At 59.8% G+C, this 19,270-nt stretch overlaps 1 protein-coding gene across 6 annotated transcripts in view; it reads left to right on the top strand.

Annotated features, from left to right (window-relative positions):
* Nucleotides 1-18,720, top strand: part of RASGEF1A (RasGEF domain family member 1A) — a 72,090-nt gene extending 53,370 nt beyond the window's left edge. For 4 of the 6 annotated variants that reach the window (XM_070433122.1, XM_070433125.1, XM_070433126.1 and 1 more), the window contains exons 2-13: nucleotides 8,138-8,338; nucleotides 10,190-10,312; nucleotides 11,908-12,045; nucleotides 12,380-12,601; nucleotides 13,230-13,304; nucleotides 13,707-13,799; nucleotides 14,276-14,378; nucleotides 14,459-14,538; nucleotides 15,242-15,433; nucleotides 16,301-16,424; nucleotides 16,876-16,948; nucleotides 17,209-18,720. In XM_070433122.1, coding sequence (XP_070289223.1) covers nucleotides 8,144-8,338; nucleotides 10,190-10,312; nucleotides 11,908-12,045; nucleotides 12,380-12,601; nucleotides 13,230-13,304; nucleotides 13,707-13,799; nucleotides 14,276-14,378; nucleotides 14,459-14,538; nucleotides 15,242-15,433; nucleotides 16,301-16,424; nucleotides 16,876-16,948; nucleotides 17,209-17,233 — 1,443 coding nt within the window. In that variant the 5' untranslated portion in view covers nucleotides 8,138-8,143 and the 3' untranslated portion in view covers nucleotides 17,234-18,720. The remainder of the gene's footprint in view (nucleotides 1-8,137; nucleotides 8,339-10,189; nucleotides 10,313-11,907; nucleotides 12,046-12,379; nucleotides 12,602-13,229; nucleotides 13,305-13,706; nucleotides 13,800-14,275; nucleotides 14,379-14,458; nucleotides 14,539-15,241; nucleotides 15,434-16,300; nucleotides 16,425-16,875; nucleotides 16,949-17,208) is intronic. The other 2 variants (XM_070433128.1, XM_070433127.1) reach the window with 2 other exon arrangements.
* The last annotated feature ends 550 nt before the right edge of the window (nucleotides 18,721-19,270 follow it).

Raw genomic sequence — 19,270 nt, 5'->3', positions numbered from 1 at the left:
GAAGAGGGGAGAGGAAGGAGGGCCTGAGAGGGCAGGCGGTTGAGCTGGGGGTGGGCAGCCCTATGCTCCTCCAGCCAGAGGGCCCAGCGCCTGCTGCCTCTATCTGCCTCTCCCCCAGCACCCTGCACTGCAGGTGGGACCACAGAGGCCATGGTGAAGCCACTGTTCACTGCTGGTCTGCAGTGTTTGCTGCATTTTCTGGTCTGTGAGCCCAGCTGGGACACCAGGATCAGAGGATGGAAGACTACTTGAGATGAGGGGGGAATACGGTGGTGCCGCTGCCTCTGCCACCTGGCCTGGCCTGCGGGGGGTGGGAAACCTGATTCTTGCCATCTTGTGTGGCCAGAGGGAGGAAGCCCAAGACACAGGCCAGCGTCTCACAGTGCAGAAAAGACAGGCACAGTGCACTGCAGCCTGTCCCCAGTGTGACTGTATGCCTCTGTCCAGACAGGATGCCTCCCAGCACCCTCACCACTCCCTCTGTGATGTTGCCACAGGCCCCTAGACTCATCAGTGAACACCAGCTCCCCCCTCTCCTCTCCCCCCTCCAGAGCTGTGGGAGGAGACTCCATGTGACCTGACTCCAGGGGCTGGGGTGGGTTAGGGGCAGCCTGGCACAGATCCACGTTTAGCGAGAATGACACAGGCGATTAGGAAATATTGATCTTGGAGTGAGTGAGCAAGTGGAAGTGCTCCAGGGCAGACTTTCCAGAAAGCAAATGAGGTGGAAGGCGGGCAGGTCCGCAGGCCTGGCGCCTGGTGCCCGCCCGTCCTCTCTCGCCGGCTCTTCCTTTCCCAGGAGTCTCCTTCAGGCTCAGACATCCCCTCCTCAGGAAGCCAGGGTCTTCTTCCTCTTTAGGGCACCGACCGCTGCTAACCCATCAACTCAGGGCTCCTCCTGTGGTCCTCGAGCAAGCCAGCCGCAGCCGGCTCCTGTGGGCTCCGCGGGGCGGAGGCCCGTGTCCTCCATTGCTGCACCTCCAGTGCCCAGGCAGGCCTGTGAGCGTGGATGAGTGAGTGAGTGAACGAATGGACAAGGGTAGGGCTCTGTGGAGCACCCCGCCTCCTGCCACACCCCAGCGCACATGACTTCAGAGAATCAGTCAGCCTTTAGAAGGTGATGGAGTCCACTCTGCAGATGGGACGGGAGGCCAGGGTCCCTGGCAGAGCTGGGCTCCCCTGCCCCTGGCCGGGTCCAACCAGCCAGCTCGGTTCTCTCCCCTGCAGCGTCTTCTAGCTGCAGTGTGGCGCCTGCCCTGCTCCCGTCTTCGAGGCGGGAGCGTTTTGGAACCAGATGAAACTCGAGACAGCTCCACTGAAGCACCTATTCCAACATCTCTGCCAAAGTCTGGCCTCTTGATTAAGTGCCCCCAGGGTGGGGACACAGGGCTGCAACCTGCTCCCTCCCGGGCGCCGTCTCGGTGTCTCCCAGATAACAGAAGGGAGACTGGCAGTGTGTGTAATTTTCAGTTGCTAATTGTGATGCCTCACAGCTTGCTGAGCTAAAAATACTCTGTTTTGTTGAGCAGGTTAAAAAATAGAAGCGCGTGCGCGTGTGTGAGCGTGAGCGTGTGCGCTGCCTCAGGGAAGCGCCCTGTGCACAGCCTGGCAGGGGCGGGGCTCCTGGCCACTCCTCCACCTTCGGGAAGATTCCTGGGGCCTCATGCAGGATGAGCCCTGAGGGCCCTTTATGTATTTATGTATTTTTGGTTAATCCTCACCCGGGGATATTTTTTTCCATTGATTTTTTTGAGAGTGGAAGAGAGGAGGAGGGAGAGAGAAACATTAATGCAAGAGAACTCGTGGACTGATCAGGGCTGGGGAATGAACCTGCAGCCAGTATGTGCCCTTGACTGGGAATCAGACCCGCAACCCTTCCGTGTGAGGGCTGATACTCTAACCACTGAGCACACTGGCCAGGGCCTGAGGGCCATTTCTGTCTGGTGTCCAGGAAGCGGGGAGCCTCCGGGAGCCTCTTCGTTCCTGGAATCAGGCAGAATGCCCAGGAACGAGCGTTTTCCCTTGTGCACAGGTGGGGGCTTCTGCCTGATGCTTAGAGAGTCGTGCAGGCCAAGGACAACGATGGGGGAGGTGACGGTTCCGAGAAGGAGCAGGGCTGCGAGGCGGGCAGGCCTGGGCAGATGTGTGCCAGTCCTCGTCTGAGAAATGGGGGTCTGCATGCCCCCGGTGAGAGGGGTTGCATCCGGTGAGATGAGATGTGTAACGCTTAGCACACAGTGGCTCCAACTCCAGAGGACGAACCGACGAAAGAAAGCTTGGCTCTGCTTTCGTGTTTCTCTGAAATTTCCGGACTGTGGACTGTAGGGTCTGGAAGGGGTCCGAAAATTCTGGCTGTGCCCTGGGAACTTGCCCCAGAGCTCCTCTTTTTCACGGTTGAGTGGAGGCCTGACACTGTCCCTGTCCGCTGAGCAGGAGACTGTCCCCTCCCCACTGTCACCCACCGTCAGCTGGGGCAGAGCTGGCTGTGCCTGAGGCCAGTGTTTACCACGGGGGCCACCAGGCCGTCTGGGCCGAGAGGTGGGCTCTGCAGACACCGGGTGCTGGGGGTGGATGCCCCTGAGCCCTGCCTCTCTCCCCAGCACGTGCCCTGGAGCAGGGCTGGTGGGAGCAGGTAGCTGCCCTCAGAGGCCTCGGAGAATGACCCCTCCCATGTGGCTCCTGAAGGACGAGGCCCCTGTCCCTCCTGGCCACCCTGAGCCTCTTTCTGTCCTCCCCCTCCCTGCCATCCTGCTCCTGGGCAGGGACCTCGCCCTTGAGGGCTGGAACGCAGGACTGAGAGCTCCCTGCGAGAGCAGACCCTGGCAGGGGCACCCCAGGGAGGTGGCAGGGCTGCCCCGAGCAGCTGTGGGCACAGGGATCCTGCAGGGATTGGCGGGTTTTAGAGTCACCGTCATTTATATCCTTTCCCAGGTGCTGTTTGTGACTTCAGCTATGGGAGGCCATTGGGCGGTGTCAGGCCTCCCAGGACCGGGTGGGGCCTGTGGTACAGGAGGCAGGAAAAGCACCGGGAAAGGACGTCACCCTTACCCGGGGGGCAAGTGCAAGTGCGTGTAAAGGGATGTGAAGGTGTAGTGATTGTGCCGTTGGGTGCTCTCAGCAGGGTCTGACTGGGTGCTCTGACTGGGTGCACGCTGTACGCTCGCTGTCAGAGGAAAGCCGGGCTTGGCCTCTGCCACAGCTGCAGCTCCTGGGACCAGGGGCTCCTGGGATGATGGATGGGGTGTCTGTCGCCGAAGGCCATCTCAGGCACAACCCGAGTTTGGGACTAGGACGGTGCCCCAGGCCACAAAAGGTGTACACGTGGGTGTGCAGGGCTCTGGTACGCTCCTCTCTCCTTTGCTGCCGATGGAGAGGCTTGGGTCCCCAAGGCCCTAGTTTGTTTAAACCACATGAGAAAGCACCGTAGCAGGGAGTGGGCCTCCAATCTCAAGTTAAAGTCTCTTGAGGAGGCTGCAAAAGGGAATTTCATTCATAATCATCTGCAAGAAGCCCCTAAAACTCTCTTTTCCCCTCTCCCAGGGTCTCTCCCAGCACTGGGGCTGCCTGAGATCCCTCCTCTCCCTCTCCTGAAAGGCTCAGAAGTCTCCAGACCCAGGCTGCCCCGCTGAGCTGCCCTCTTTCGCCCCTGGGCCCTCAGTCCAGGCGGCTTCCATGCTGTCCATGCTTTGGTGCAATGTGCTCCCTAGCAGGTGTGCACACACGTGCATTACACATGTGTGCGTGCACTGTGCATGTGTGTGCATGCCGTGTTTGTTATGTATGTGTGCGCACTGTGCATACACTTGTGCACTGTGTGCATGCTGTGTGTGCTGTGCATGTATACACACTGTGTATTGTGCTGTGTGTACTGTGCATGTGTGTATGCAGTGTGCATGCTGTGTGTGCTGTGTATGTATACACACCGTGTATGTGTGCTGTGTATGCTGTGCATGTATACACACCGTGTATGTGTGCTGTGTGTGCTGTGCATGTGTGTATGCTGTGTGCATACTGTGTGCATGCTGTGTGCTGTGCATGTGTGTATACTGTGTATGTGCTGTGTGTGCATGCTCTGTGCATGCTGTGTGTGCTGTGCATACTGTGCATGTTTGCGCACACAGTGTATGTGTGCATTGTGTGTACACTGTGCATGTGTGTGCACTGTGTGCTTTGTATGTGTGTGCACTGTGTGTGCTGTGTATGATGTGCATGTATGCACCCTGTATGTGTGCTGTGCATGTGTGTATGCTGTGTATGTGCTGTGTGTGCATGCTCTGTGCATGCTGTGTGTGCTGTGCATACTGTGCATGTTTGCGCACACAGTGTATGTGTGCATTGTGTGTACACTGTGCATGTGTGTGCACTGTGTGCTTTGTATGTGTGTGCACTGTGTGTGCTGTGTATGATGTGCATGTATGCACCCTGTATGTGTGCTGTGCATGTGTGTATGCTGTGTATGTGCTGTGTGTGCATGCTGTGTGTGCTGAGCATACTGTGCATGTTTGCACACACTGTGCATGTGTGCATTGTGTGTACACTGTGCATGTGTGTGCACTGTGTGCTTTGTATGTGTGCGCTGTGTGCTGTGTCTGTGTGCATGATGTAGGGCAGTTGCAAATGCTCAGAAGCTAAAGTTTTTGTTTGAGGCCCCACAAAGAGCTTCCGACCTGAGCTGTGCTGACTCAGAGCTCCAGACTGTGCCCCCTGCAGGCTGGACCCAGGGTGGTCTTGCCCTGTGAGGGCCCCTCAGGGACTGTGTGAGTCAGTGGGCAATGGTGCCCCTCCCTGGTACCTCCTGACCAGAGGGTCTGCAGCCTCCACAGTGGGAGAGGCCAGTGACTCAAAAAGCACCAGCTGACCAAGGAAACCACCCGTGGGTCACCTTCTGAAACCAGAACTATGTGATTGTTGGGGAGATGCCCGCAGCACATGGGCCTCAGGTGGAGTGCTGGGGCTCAAGTCCCCCCGGGAAGCAGTGACGGCACCGCAGAGCAGCTGAGGGTGCTGAGGTGCCTGGGGAGCCCGCCTTTGTTATTTCATCCCACAAACAACAAACTTAAATTTCAGCAAACTGTATTCAAACCAGTAATAAATTTCATCCCAGCGAGCACCATGGGCCAGGCTCAAGCCGGCAGGAGGATGTGAAGGTCATTTTCAGCCTCGAGCATCCAGTAGTTTAGGAATTAACCCAGGGAGGCTTCCTGGAGGTAGTGACACCAGGACTGGACTTGGAGACCCTAAGATTTCCTCAGCCAAGTTCCTTCCCACTGAGCTTCTGTTTCAACATCTGAAAAATGCAGGACGGCTCCAGTCAGCGGTTCTCGGCCTAACCGGCATCGGAACCCCGGGAGGCCGCAGGGCCCGAGGGTGTGCATGTAACATGTTCTGTGAGTCCGGGCCCCCATCCTGGAGGGAAGCCTCCGTGGGCCGGGGCCTTCCCATCCTGCCGTGTGCCGGGACTTGCCTTGAGCTCTGCCCTCCTGGCCAAGGGTTTCCGGAGGATTCTAAGGCGCCTCCAGGTGTCTGGCCAGGAGGCTCAGTTGCTGTGCTTTGGGAGGGAGTTCGTTCTGTTTGTGCCCTCCTAGGAGGGCAGCAGCCTGGGCCCTCTCATGGCAGGAAAATAATCTCGACTACGGTTTGCTCTGCACAGAAGAGAAGCTGAGGCCAGAATGGCTCAGAGCTCAGCCCATTGGGTCAGAGAGCAGGCTGGGGCGAGGGACAGTGGCATCATTGCAAGGTCAGCACTGAGGGCCAAGGGAGGCCTGCCCCGGGACGGGGAGGGCACGTGGCTGCCTGGGAGGCAGGCACTGGGGCAGGGCACCTGCTTGCCAGTGACCGGACAGGGCACAGCCTGACCATGGCGCCACCAAGGCAGGAAGGCCCGGCTCCTCCACTCCGACCTCAGCCCGCCTGCCCTCCCAGGTGGGGCTGTCTGAGCAAGGGTGTGTGAGTGTGAGTGTGTGTGTGTGTGTGTGTGTGTGTGTGTATGTGTGTGTGAGTGTGTGTGTGAGAGTGTGTGTATGTATGTATATGTGTATGTATGTATGTGTGTGAGAGTGTGTGTATGTATGTGTGTGAGTGTGAGTGTGTGTGTGTGTGTGTGTGTGTGTGTGTGTGTGTAGGTGTGTGTGTGTGTGGGGGGGGGTCAGGCCACACCTGCAGCATGAGGGAGAGCTAGCTTTCAAGGCCTCAGGCTGGCAAATCCCCAGAGAGCCCCTTCTGGGTGCGGCTGCTGCCTCAGGCAGTGAGGACACTGCCGTCCAAGGACTCGACTCTCCCAGGCCTCCTGAGAGCCCTGGGGACAGTGGCGTGAGGTGGGACCCTCTGCTCCATCCCACATGGCCAGGCCACTGGGACAGCCTCAGCACGGGAGCATCCAGTCCCCGGACTGCTGCCCGACATCTACGTGTAATAGGCATGTCGAATCCAGCATGCCCCAACGCACGTTCCAGATCTTTCCTCAGCCCCACGCTCATGCTTTCGCCGTGCTGGTTAGTCGCCGGGCTGAGGCCATCCTGTAGTGTCCGAAGTCGGCCCTCCTCCTCTGCTGTTGCTGGCGGTGTTGGCAGCGACGTTGGACCTCGGTTCTAGAGTTCGGCAAATTCTAAGAGAGTTTATTTAGAAAGTTGCAGAGGTAGTAGAAGGGCCCTTGGAGCTTAGGAGGGAGAAAGGCAGAGGTAACATGCTGCAGGGAAGGGAGGGAGAGAAAGGGAGAGGCCCTGCTGGGTCCTTCTCTGGAGGGTTTTAAAGGCTGGCATTGCCTTAGCTGGTTTGGCTCAGTGTATAGAGCTTCAGCCTGTGGACTGAAGGGTCCCCAGTTCAATTCCAGTCAAGGGCACATGCTGGGGTTGCAGGCTCGATCCCCATTAGGGGGCGTGCAGGAGGCAGCCAATCAATGATTCTCATAATTGATGTTTCTATCTTTCTCTACCTTTCTCTCTGAAATCAATAAAAATACATTTAAAAAAAATCAAGGCTGAGCATTTAGGGCATTTAGGGGAGGATCTCAGTAGAATATTCACCAGCTTTAAGCTGATGAGCCAAAATGAGATTGATTCCCCTGACTTTGTCCGTCCATGGGTGTGGTTGGCAAATGGCCCTAATTGGGTTTCTGCTCCCTGTCCCTCTGAATAGGGTGGTTTAAGCTATTTACCCTCTGGTTGGGAGGAAAGGGGAAGCCATCTACTCTTAAGTGTCCTTGCTTAGGGGAGATAGGATTTTGGGATTTACTAGGTGGCTGTAAACTGGTGGGCTGGTTAAGTATCTGTCTCAGTTTCCCTATTCCACTTGTCCGGGCTTACTACCTGTCTCAGCACCACCTGACCGGCACAATCTCTCCACCAACTGGTTTTCAGGTCCCTCATTTGCTGAGTCTCCACATGGCAGCCAAAGTGACCTTCACCCTGAGTCGGGCCACTCCTGTGCTCAGAGCTCCCACACCTCCTGCCTTTTCGGAGAAACAGCAGGCTGCACTCTGGCCCTGGGCGTGTGCACGGCCCGGCTGGTCCCTCTTCAGACCCTTCTACCTGCTTATCCCCTCCACACACACTGGCCTCAGGACCTTGGCACCTGCTCTCTCTATGCTTCAAACGTTCCTTTCTTATCCCAGAGAGCTGCACGGCTGGCGCCATCCGTGTGTGCCAAGGCCCCCTACCCGAGGCGGCCTGACCCACCCCCACCTCGCGTGCTCACGTTCTCCCCCAGGCACGGGCATCGCTTTTTCCTGCCAGTGCGATCTAACCCCAGGGGGCATGGCTGTGTGTCCCGTCACCTGGAATGAGGCCTGGTGTGCATGGAGCAGGTGCTGAAGACACCTAGCGGCTGCACACCCGTCCGCTTGAGCTGATGTCCATGATTTTTTTAAAAAAGATTTAAAATTGATTCTTAGGGAGTGAGGAAGGGAGAGAGAAAGAATGAAACATCGCTGTGAGAGGGACACATAAACTGGCCGCCTCCTGCATCTGCCCTGACCAGGGATCGAGCCCGCACCTCTCAGTGCACAGAAGGATGCTCAACAGACTGATCCACAGCAGCCAGGGCTCGAGCTCACGTCCGATGGCACCCTACTCACCGTGAGGGCCAGGGGGGACCTGGCGGAGGCTCCTTTGATGCCTTATGGCCTGTTCTTCTATCGCAGGAAGCTATGCCCCAGACGTCCATCATCTGCTCCAGCGTACTTGGGCCCAGCTGTAGTGGACAGGTGCCGCCTGGCATGGGGGAGCGAGGAGGTGGGGCCAGCGGCTCCGGGGACCTCATCTTCCAGGATGGCCGCCTCATCTCCGGGTCCCTGGAGGCCTTGATGGAGCACCTGGTCCCCACAGTGGACTATTACCCTGATGTGAGTGCTGGGCCTGGAGAACGCTGTGGTGGGGAGGGGGGTGACCTGGGCTGCAGGGGAAGCTGCTGCCTGACTGGGAGGGAGTATCAGGGGAGGGGCATGGCGGGCCAGGGGGAGGGACTTCCCTGTGGCCCCCAGGAAGGTGGCAGATGGCCCTGGTGGTGCCAGCAAGCGACAGGTTCTGTGCAGGGCCCGGGGGAGGAAGAGGAGTCTAAAGGGCCAGCAGGTGCTGTGGAGTCTGTGAGGCCTCACCTTGTATGTGTCCCATCCCTGAGCTGGGAGGTTCGCTTTGTGCATGAACCGCCATAGTCCGAAGTGAAGAGGGGACAGCCCTGCACGACCGCCAGCATTCGGACCCGCCAGCGCCCGCACTGCAGGGCCGCTTCCACCTACCGTCCAGATCCGCCCTCTTCACCTCAGCATGAGACGGGCATGGCCGGACCAGACGGGACCAGAGAGAAAGAATTCCCTTGTCACGTGTGGGTTCCTCTGCCTCTGGGAGCAGCGGGCCTGCCTGCTCCCTTTCAGACCCAAGCTGGGCTGGCCCTTCCGGTGCCACTTCGTCCCCAGGGCAGAGCTGGGCTTTCCGGCCTTTGTGAGTCAGGCGTCGCCTATGGGACATCGGGGAGAAGCCGGCTGGTGTGGCTCAGTGGTTGAGCATTGAGGTTCAATATCCGGTCAGGCACATGCTCGGTTTGCGGGCTTGATCCCCAGTGTGGGGCGTGCAGGAGGCAGCCGATCAATGATTTTTCTCTCATCATTGATGTTTCTAGCTCTCTCCCTCTCTCCCTGCCTCTCTGAAATCAATAAAAGTCTATTTTAAAAAAGAAGGTGGGGGAGGACGACCCCCACCCCATGCCCTCCAGCTTTTATCTGACAGTGCTGGAGACCATGAAGCTTCCGGGGAGTCCTGGTCTACCCACCAAGTCAGACACCACCTCCCTCCTGGGGTGCTGTCTACTCTTCCATCCACACCCCCCTCCTTCCTCCACAACCCCCTCCTTCCATCCACACCCCCCTCCTTCCTCCACACCCCCCTCCTTCCATCCACACCCCCCTCCTTCCATCCACACCCCCCTCCTTCCTCCACAACCTCCTCCTTCCATCCACACCCCCCTGCTTCCATCCACAACCCCCTTCCCTCCATCCACAACCTCCTCCTTCCATCCACAACCCCCTTCCCTCCATCCACAACCCGCTCCTTCCATCCACAACCCCCTCTCAGGGCCTGCTGGGGTTGCTCCCTGCCTCCCTTCAGCCCAGATCTGAGGAACCCTCCGAGCCTGCACTGCAGAGCCGGTGGTGAGGGCACATGGGGGTAGAACAGGGCCTTGGCCTGGCAGCTGGCATAAGCCCACTGCTGGTTAGTGACAGCACAGGGCCTGGCAACAGTCCCTGACACAGGCATAGGCCCCACCCCCACCCCCCTCCCCACACCAGCCGGGCCCACGGGCAGGCCAGTGAGGGTCTGGAGAAGAAGCAGGCTTGGAGCCAGGCCAGGGAGCACGGTGGGCTGGGCAGCAGGCTCGCCCAGGCCTGGAGAGTCCTGCCAACATCCAAGGCTGGTTAGCGCCCATCTTGGGGTAGGACGGAGGGTGAGGAGAAGCCCGTGGAGTGAGACTGCTGGGAGCTGAGCTCACTGGGGAGGCCTTGAGCCGCTGCGAAGTGGGGTGATCTGTGCCTCGCATCCACGGGGCATCCACAGTGAAGTAAGCCACGCGGAACCATGGCCGCTGCCTGGCGATGCTGGGCTTGGGAGCCAGCAGGGCCGAGGGGAGCAGCAGGCATGGGCCCCACCAGGCTTGACCCACACTTCGCACTCTCTCCCTCCCCTTTCCTTTTCTTCTTCAGAGAACATACATCTTCACGTTTCTCTTGAGCTCCCGGGTCTTCATGCCCCCGCATGACCTGCTGGCCCGTGTGGGGCAGATCTACCTGGAGCAGAGGCAGCAGCTGGAGGCCGGGTCTGAGAAGGTAAAGGCGTGCTGACCCGATGCTACCTGTCCGGTGCCCCTGGCTGCCCCCCACGCCTCCTCCAAGAGAAGCATGCTGAGCGCCAGCTGGCAGCATCTGGCTGAGCCTGGCCGGGCCCTCCCTGATGTCCTGGGGTGTGCTCGCCTCCCAGGGTGCTGGCATAACTGCTGTGGTGGGCATTCACCCCCGACCCCCTCTCCTGCTCAGGGCCAGTACCCCCCAGTGGAGGCCTGGCTCCATTGGTGCAAAAGAAGCCAGAGGGGCCTGGGTCCCTGCCTCCTCTAGGGGGTGGGGTGCAGCACCCCCAGGCTGGGGTCTGCTCCTGGGAGTTCTCAGCGACTCAAACAGGGCCGCTTGCCACTGTTGTCCCTTCTGACACAGCCAGGCTGTGGGCAGTCAGGATGGTCAAGACTCCGCAGCTCCAAGGCCCTGGGTCTTAGGTGAGGTGTTAGAAGCCGAGGGTCTGGTGCAGAGGGTGGCAGGCAAGCTGTCAGCCAGCTGGCAGGGCCTCCTGGGGCTGCGCAGAGCTGGCCTGACTGGGGACTGATGACCCTCCCTCTACCTTCCCGGAGGCCACGCTCGGCAGGGTTTGGGGGAGAGGCCTGTGAAGCTGGGCCTTCTGAGTCTCCTCCTGAGAGGGGCTGTCCCGGGCTCTGTGGGCACCATGGGGACAGACACTGGCCGAAGCCTGGAGTTTCTGAAAATGAGTTCACTTAAGTGAAAAAGAGAACTACCTTAAGGGTGTCAACTGATGGTCGTTGGCACCAATTCAATGCCAACGCGAATCTCTAATTAGGGGTGTGGCAAAGAAGGAAACTTTATTCAGTGCAAGCAACTCAATTATGAAACAGCATGGCTGTGGCTACAGCACAGCTGTGGGCCAGCTCAGGATAGTGTCACAGCTCAGTTCTGAAGCAGCACGGCTGTGAGGCGGCTCTGGGTGCTCTGGGTGCTCAGGCCAGTCATTGATGTTTCAGCTCCAGCCAGGGAAACACAATCTCCAGTGGAAGGGGAAGGTAAGCCCCCCAAGCAACAGGGAGCTGATTTATATAGAGAGAGTTCCCCGCCCCTGGTCCCAGATTGGTCTGTCCTTATGCAAATGAGAACTCCAAACCCTCACAGTTTGATTGGTCCAAAAAGCACTGTCTTGATTGGCCTGAATGGAGCGGCTCTGACTGGTGCTAATGGAGATATAGCTGTGCAGCTCTGATTGGATGGGGAAAGTGTCAGTCCTGTTGGTTGAACTAGGATTCCAGGAACTCCTTTATAAGGCTTGGCTCCAACGTAGGAACACAGTGCAGATGGGCAGTTCAGTGTAGGCTTCTCCCTGACGTGTGGCTTGCGTGAGAGACCCCCGTTTAGAAATAATTGCCTGGCTGTTTTTCAAAAATGTGAGCCCAGTTAGCTACCAGGAGCCCTCCGGGTAGGCATCTCCTTTCTCAGGGTCCCCAAGGCGAATATGCAACAACGCAGGTATGACCGAACTGCCGGTGGCCCTGTGGGGGTCGTCCGCAGAGCACGGCGGGCCTGGGGCGGTTTACCACTCGTCTTGTCGCTCACTCTGGTGGGTCGGCCCCACCTGTGCCTACCCCCAGGCCATGCTGAAGTCCTTCTCAGCCAAGATTGTGCAGCTGCTGAAGGAGTGGACAGAGGCCTTCCCCTGCGACTTCCAGGACGAGAAGGCCATGGCTGAACTGAAGGCCATCACCCACCGGATCATGCAGTGTGATGAGGTGAGGGCCTCCCTCGGCTCAGGTGGAGCTCCGTGTGTGTGTGTGTGTGTGTGTGTACACGCGTGACAGGGGTGAAGGTTCCTTAGGGACAGCTTGGCCCTGCTCTGGCCCTCAGATCCCTTCTTCACAGCACAGCCCGCTAAGCCCCTGTGCAGAGGGCCTCAGAGGGGCCCACACTGTGCCCCACTCCGCCGGGCCAAGGTGCTCAGGGCAGGCTTGGGTCGGGCATGTGGGCTCCGCGTTGGGTATGTCCCTGGAGATGGGGCGGGTCCTCCTGAGACGTGTGGTCTTGCCGCCAGCCCGTGCTGGCACCTCCACGCTCCCTTGCCCGCAGGAGAACGGCACGGTGAAGAAGGCCATTGCCCAGCTGACGCAGAGCCTGCTGCTGTCCCTGGCTGCCCGGAGCCAGCTGCAGGAGCTGCGGGAGAAGCTCCGCTCGCCGGCTGTGGATAAAGGGCCCATCCTCAAGGCCAAGCCCCCGGCCTCTCAGAAGGACATCCTGGGCGTGTGCTGTGACCCCCTGGTGCTGGCCCAGCAGCTGACTCACATTGAGCTGGTCAGTGCGCGAGCCGCTCAGGACGGGCTGGGTGCGCGGACTCCTGCTTGTCCAGAGCCATGAGAGCCCCCACAGCTTTCTCAGTGTCAGCACCACAGGCTTCCCTGCTGGGCGGGCGGGGTGTCGGGGAGGCCTGCTTCCCGCCCGATCACTGCCTCTGGCCGATGTGTCCACCTAGCACCAGGTTTCTCTGTGCCTGGCCCCCGGCCTCTGGGGGGCACAGCAGCCCTGTGTTAAGGGGAGGGGAGGGTGGCCAGGACTAAAGTGGCCCCAGGATGGAGGTGAGGGGCTTCGAGGGGGAGAGCCAGTTCTCCCACCCTATTGCCTCATCCCACCTGTCCCCTGGGTGAGCAGGTCCCCTGTACATGGCAGCCATGGACCCGAGGCTCCCACCCCACTCCTTCAGCCCTGCTCCCTCCGCTCCAGAGGAGGACCTTCCAGGCCCCTGGGTGCTTGTGGAGGGGCCCGGGCAGGGATTGCCCCCTGGTGGGGTGCTCGGATCAAGGAGGGGCCCTTGCACACGCCTGCAGACTAGTTCTGACCGCTGCTCCGAACACGTCCTGCACGCCGAGTGGGGGCCTCGAGGCCGGAGGCTGATCACTCCCGTGCTGTCTCCCGCCTGCCCCAGGAGAGGGTCAGCAGCATCCACCCCCAGGACCTGATGCAGATCGTCAGCCACACGGACTCTCGGGACAAGCACAGGGTGAGGGGCTGGCCTGCAGGTGGGCCTGGACCTGCACCCCGTGCAGGGTGGGCGGAGACCCCAGCAGCTCGCCTGAGCTCCTCTGGAGTGTCTGAGCCATGGATGTGGTCTGGCTTCCTGGCACCTACTCCAGGGGGTCAGTGGAGGCCACACAGGGAGATGCATGCTGGGAGGGCGCCCAGTATTCCCAGGGGCTGGGGCACCCAGCCTGGCCTCCAAGGCGAGCCCTGGGCATTGTGGAGCCCCAGGCTGGCCGAGGGGACCTGTCCAGTGGCCCCCACTCACTATCACTTGCAGTTTCCTCCTCGGGACAAGGTCCCTGCCCCTCCGTTCTGGGCCAGGGCTGGGCAGCAGCGCCAGCAGCGTCCTTGGGCTTCCCCTGACCTGATGTGTCCTCCCCAGTGCCGAGGGGACCTGACCAAGACCTACAGCCTGGAGGCCTACGACAACTGGTTCAACTGCCTCAGCATGCTGGTGGCCACCGAGGTGTGCCGGGTACGCACCGCACAGCAGCCACGGGCAGGGTGGCCGTCTCCTCCCCACCCCCACAGGGCTGCCCGAGACACGCTCAGGTGCTCCTGCCCCTCAGACGTTGACAATTTACAAGTGGAGATAAGGAGCTGTGGGGAGCTGATACTCCATTGCCAGGGCCTTGAGCTGCTGCCCCCCTGCCCCCCACACGTCCGACTGTGATGCCTTAAATTGCGATGGAGACCCATCACGGAGTGCACCCTGTGCCCAGCACAGTCTATGAGCTCATCGGGGGCCCCTCAGTCCTCTCGCCATCCTCCTGCCCACATCAGACACGCCACAGCTGTGTTTCCTGCCTCTGCAGCCCCCCCCCGCCCCCCGGCCACCTGGGTCTGACAGCTCTGTGGGCCCTGGGGCAGCTCCAAGCAGAGGCCCTCAGGGGCGGGTGGTGGAGGGCACGGCCCTCGTGGGGCCCAGGCTGAGGCTGCTGGCTGCCGCAGGTGGTGAAGAAGAAGCAGCGGACCCGCATGCTGGAGTTCTTCATCGACGTGGCCCGGGAGTGCTTCAACATCGGGAACTTCAACTCCATGATGGCCATCATCTGTGAGTGTCCGGCCGGGCTGCCCATCCAGCTCCTCTCTGACCCACCTGCCCGCCCTGACTCTCCCCGCTTTTCTCTGCAGCTGGCATGAACCTCAGTCCTGTGGCTCGGCTGAAGAAAACATGGTCCAAAGTTAAGACAGCCAAGTTCGATGTCTTGGAGGTAAGCACCCGGCTTCATCCTGTGTTGGCCTGAGGAGGTGGGCCTCCACCACACTATACCCTTTGCCCAGGGCCTGCTGCCCGCAGTGCAGGCTGGGGCTGGGCTGCCTTCAGTCAGATCTGGCATCACCTAAAGCTGCTTCTTGGGGGGGGCGGGTAGTTGCTAAAGAGTTTGACAAAAGTGGGCCCTTGAGCCCTGCAGTGGTTGATGCTGACTCAGCAGACGTGGACCTTTTCTTGGCCCAACTTTCCGAGGCACTAGACCCTCCGGGTGGCCCGGGGCTGACGGGTGAGTTCACACACAGCCTGGCCCAGATGTATTTGATCACAGAGTTCGTTTTTTTGCAAATGTGTGTCTATGGAGCTGGTCGGAGTTGGGAGTTGTCCATCTAAGCAGGGGGGCAAAGGAGGGCTTGAAAGGAAGGGGAGAGAGCAGGCCCAGCAGGGCAGGGAAGAGGCCTGGGGGCTGTGCGGCTTCTCTGCAGCTCTCCTGTGATGCTCAGACCCAGACCCAGACGGCCTTGTGCTCAGCCGGCACCTCTGGGCCCCCTCCTGGAAGGGAGGCCTTTCCTGGGTGACAGTCCCAGTTGCCCAGAGGGGAAGTGCCTTCCTCATCAGCGGGCTCTCTGCTCTGCAAAGGGGGCAGGGGAAGCGCTGCCCACCACATGCATCCTCCCCCCTCCCTCCCTCCCATCCGCACACAGCACCACATGGATCCTTCCAGCAACTTCTGCAACTACCGCACGGCCCTCCAGGGGGCCACACAGAGGTCCCAGATGGCCAACAGCAGCCGAGAGAAGATTGTGATTCCTGTGTTCAACCTTTTCGTCAAGGACATCTACTTCCTGCACAAAATCCACACCAACCACCTGCCCAACGGGCACATCAACTTCAAGGTGAGCTCAGCCCCATTGTGGCCCAGAGGGAGGGCTGGGCTGTCCCAGCACAGAGCAGGGCAGGCCTCCCGGCCGCCCAGGGCAAGCTGGACCCACGTGTGCAGGAGAGCAGCAAGGCCATGGCCCTGCGCAGAGGGCCTGTAGGACTGGCAGCTCAAGGTGGTCGCACTGTGTGACCTCGAGGTGTGAGGTTGGCCCCACCCTTCTGGGTGGATGCCCGAGTTATAGGGCCTGGAGCCACAGGAACCTCCATTAGCCCAGGACACTGGTCCTGACACTGGTCCCACTGGGAGAACCAGGAAGGCTTTAGGTAAGAGGGACTCGAGCAGGGAGGATGAGGCAGCAGAACTCCAGATGGAAGCAAAGGCCTGTCTGGCCAAGGGCAGGAGGGTAGGACAAAGGTGCTTGGGGAGGTGCAGGGGGATCTGTGTGCTCACCTCACACAGGTCAGGGTGAGGTTGGAGAGGTGCAGGGGGGGCTGGGTGTCCAGTGCTCACCTCACACAGGTCAGGGTGGGAGGGGGTTATGGATTCCCACATGGGCCCCAGAGAGTGGCATCATGACGTGCTCAGATTGGTGGTGCTGTCTGGTCTGGCTGGGCTGCCTGCCTCAGCTCGGGGTCAGGGGTGGGGCCCTATTGGGGTCCCTGAGCAGGGGAGGCGCAGACCCTGCCGCCAGCCTGATGGCCCAGGTGGAGGGCAGGACGGTGTGTGCTCTGGGAGGCCTGCTGGCTCTGACGCTGCACAACGTGCTCGTGGCCACGCAGTCAGCTGTGCAGAGCCTCCGCCTCCAGTGCTGGCACCGGGCAGGGAGCAACACTGGCCCTGACCGAGGTGACGGGGACACCGCTGTCCTCTGCCCCTGCAGAAATTTTGGGAGATCTCCAGACAGATCCACGAGTTCATGACCTGGACGCGGGTGGAGTGTCCCTTTGAAAAGGACAAGAAGATTCAGAACTACCTGCTTACGGCGCCCATCTACAGCGAGGAAGGTGAGGCCGCCCCGCCTGGCAGCAGCCCCAACAGCACCTGGCCCCGACTCCCCCTTGTTGGTCTCCATGGGGGGCTGATCACTATCCCCACACCACACAGGGCAAGCCCGGCCACAGGTGAGTTCGTGAGGGGGGTGGTGGGCAGAGGACAGAAGAAGGATAAGGACAAAGGGGACCAGTCTCTGAGGCCACTTGAGAGCCAGGCAGGTTCGGGCCAGCGCTCAGAACCCGGCACCAAGCAGGGCCCCGAACAGGTAGCTGGGAGCGCGGGGCCTCAAAGGGCCTGGGACCTCCAACGGCAGAGATCTGTGGACGAGCCCCGCCAGAGGCCACTGCCCCTGGGTCCCGGAGTCCCTTCTTAGCCCTGCTGTCCTTGCCATGAGGACTGGAGAAGGGACGGGGTGGGCTGACTGCATGCGGACATGCATCTGAGCGGCCCTCCGTCTCTCAGCACTCTTCATCGCCTCCTTCGAAAGCGAAGGACCGGAGAACCACATGGAGAAGGACAGCTGGAAGACCCTGAGGTAGGAGAACTGAAGGGGCCGCCCAGGCAAGGAGGGGAGAGGACGGGGACGGGCACCATGGACCTGCCTTCTGGAAGGCAGCCGAGGGCACCTCCACACGGCGGGAGGAAGGGGTCTAGGCAGCTGCCAGTGGAAGGAGGCTGAGGACCTGGGTTTGAATGTCCCACCTCCTCCCCCAATGGCTGGGGCCTGGAGTCCAGGTCTCCCGACCGCAAGGGAGGGGCCTGCCAGCCGCTGACCGCTGTGCCCGTCCCCTCTAGGACCACTCTCCTCAACAGAGCCTGAAGCGTGGGTGCGGCCTGCGACCGAGGACACGCACGTGAACCGAGCTTTAACCTTGACCTGGGTGGAGATGGGGCGGCCTCACTGGTTGGGGCCCATTTTGTATATAACTTTTATGGAAAAAATGGTAATTATTTCATGCATCAACCTTTGGCGCAAAGTGTTTTTGTTCCTTTTAAATAACAGGGCAGCGCCCTGGTTCAGGGAGGGGTGGGGAAGGAGTATCATGGGAGATGGCATCCATGATCACATCTTGGCCTAATGAAGTGTAGATTTTTATTTTCTACTTTTGATTATATTCACCGAATGAGAAAATATTTTAAAAAACCCAACCAAAACCAATGTGAGCCCTGCCTGCTTGGACGCCCCTCCAGCCAGTGTCTCGGATGTCAGGGCTGGTGCCTTAGAGGGTCCCAGAGGGCGGCCCGCTCTGCTCAGGCCGCTGCGCCCGCGGCCGGCGGCGCCTGCCTGCAAAGCCTGGGCCCACGAAGCCTGGGCCGCAGCTTCCAGGTTCCCACAAGGCCTTGGGAGGCCAGGAGGTCTCGTTCGCATACTTCTGGAAGCAAACCTTTGAGTGCGGGCTTTCCAAAGTTTACATTTCCTTTTCCTTTATCAGGGATTTCTGGGGTCGGGGGGGCGGGGCACGGGGACACCTGGCGGCATATTTTTCTGTTGGAACATGTCTGGCCAATCTTTCTTCAACTACATTTTAGGAAAATAGAAAATCTAAAATAACGAAAGGCGAGGGAGTTGTGCAATTGTCCGTTTTCTCGGTGTACGTGGGACACACTCTGCCCAGCATTGGGAGGCAGTTTCCACTCCCAGACGCACGGAGCACCCTCCACGGCACGTCCTGGCCGTGGACGGGGCCGCCCTGCTCCCTGAGCGGGAGGTGGCCATCCACGCGGACTGCGTGGCCCTCGTGGCGGCTTTCCTTTGTGGCGCTCCTCACCCTGGTCTCTCCATACGCCTGGCTCTGCAGGCGCCTCCAGCGGGAGGCCTGCCAGCTGCTGCTCCCACCGCTCCCAGGACACCCGGAGGCGCGGGCCAGGCCTCAGGAAGGGGTGGCTCTGTGGTCGCTGCTGCCGTCACCTGTAACTGGGTGGAGCGAGAATATTTACACTGTATTGTCACAGTGTTTTTGCACTTTCCAGATGTCCTAGATAGTACATATTGTATATTGATAGTACATATCGCTTTGTTTATGTATTTGAGATAAAGGCTTAAACCTGAGAGTATATATTTGGAATACGCGTTAGAGCATTTTCTGTCCACGTGTAAGGAGTTTCCCGTCGCCTCCACGTCTCGGGGCCCAGTTGTGTGCTCACCTCACCTGTCTGTGCTGCCACTTCATCCTCCCAGTTGGGTCCATCTCCTGACTGTGATGTGTTGGTATTTTGAGATGAACTGTGAGCATCACGCTGTACTGTAACACAGCATGTCAGCTGTTGGTGTGACTGGACATACTTGCATCAATAAAAGAACATGTTGCTCCCCTCGTGTGCCTGTTCTCTGCAGCCAGGCCGGCCGGCTCTGCCAGGGCCCCGAGGCCTTTCCAACGGGAGCAGGCCGCTCTCACCCACACCGCTTCCTGACAGAGGGCTTCGCGGGTGAAAAGTGCGAAACAGCACTTCCCCAGGTGGCAGGTTCCAGTCGGCGGTCCTCAGAGTGAGATCCCAGATGTCAGCGGCTGCTGTGTGACACGGCCATGTTCAGTGTGGAAAACCCAACTTCAATGAGATGGTCAGGGCTCCTCTACTGCAGGACTAACCGAACATGCAGAGTCGAGGGCTCTGTGGTCTCTTCCGGGGCGGGGGAGGCTGGGCACCTGTGGCATCTCCCTAAGGGCAGTTTGCAGAACGCAGTCCTGTTGTAATGAAGCGCCTTCAAGAGCACTGAAGACAAGGGGGTAGGGGCACGTGAGGGCCTGTGGGACTGAAGGACAAGGAGACTAGGAGGGAAGCCAAACTCCCACCTGCTTTTCTCTGGCCGGTCCCACTGCCACTTGTTTACAGTGCCCGGGCCCCACGAGGTTCACAG

The sequence above is a fragment of the Myotis yumanensis genome, unplaced genomic scaffold (assembly GCF_028538775.1).
Source record: "Myotis yumanensis isolate MYYU_CA2020_CCGP unplaced genomic scaffold, mMyoYum1.0.hap1 SCAF_13, whole genome shotgun sequence".
In the NCBI taxonomy this organism is placed as follows: Eukaryota; Metazoa; Chordata; class Mammalia; order Chiroptera; family Vespertilionidae; genus Myotis; species Myotis yumanensis.
The sequence above is the reverse complement of the archived record's forward strand: the minus strand, read 5'-3'. Positions and strand labels throughout refer to the sequence as shown.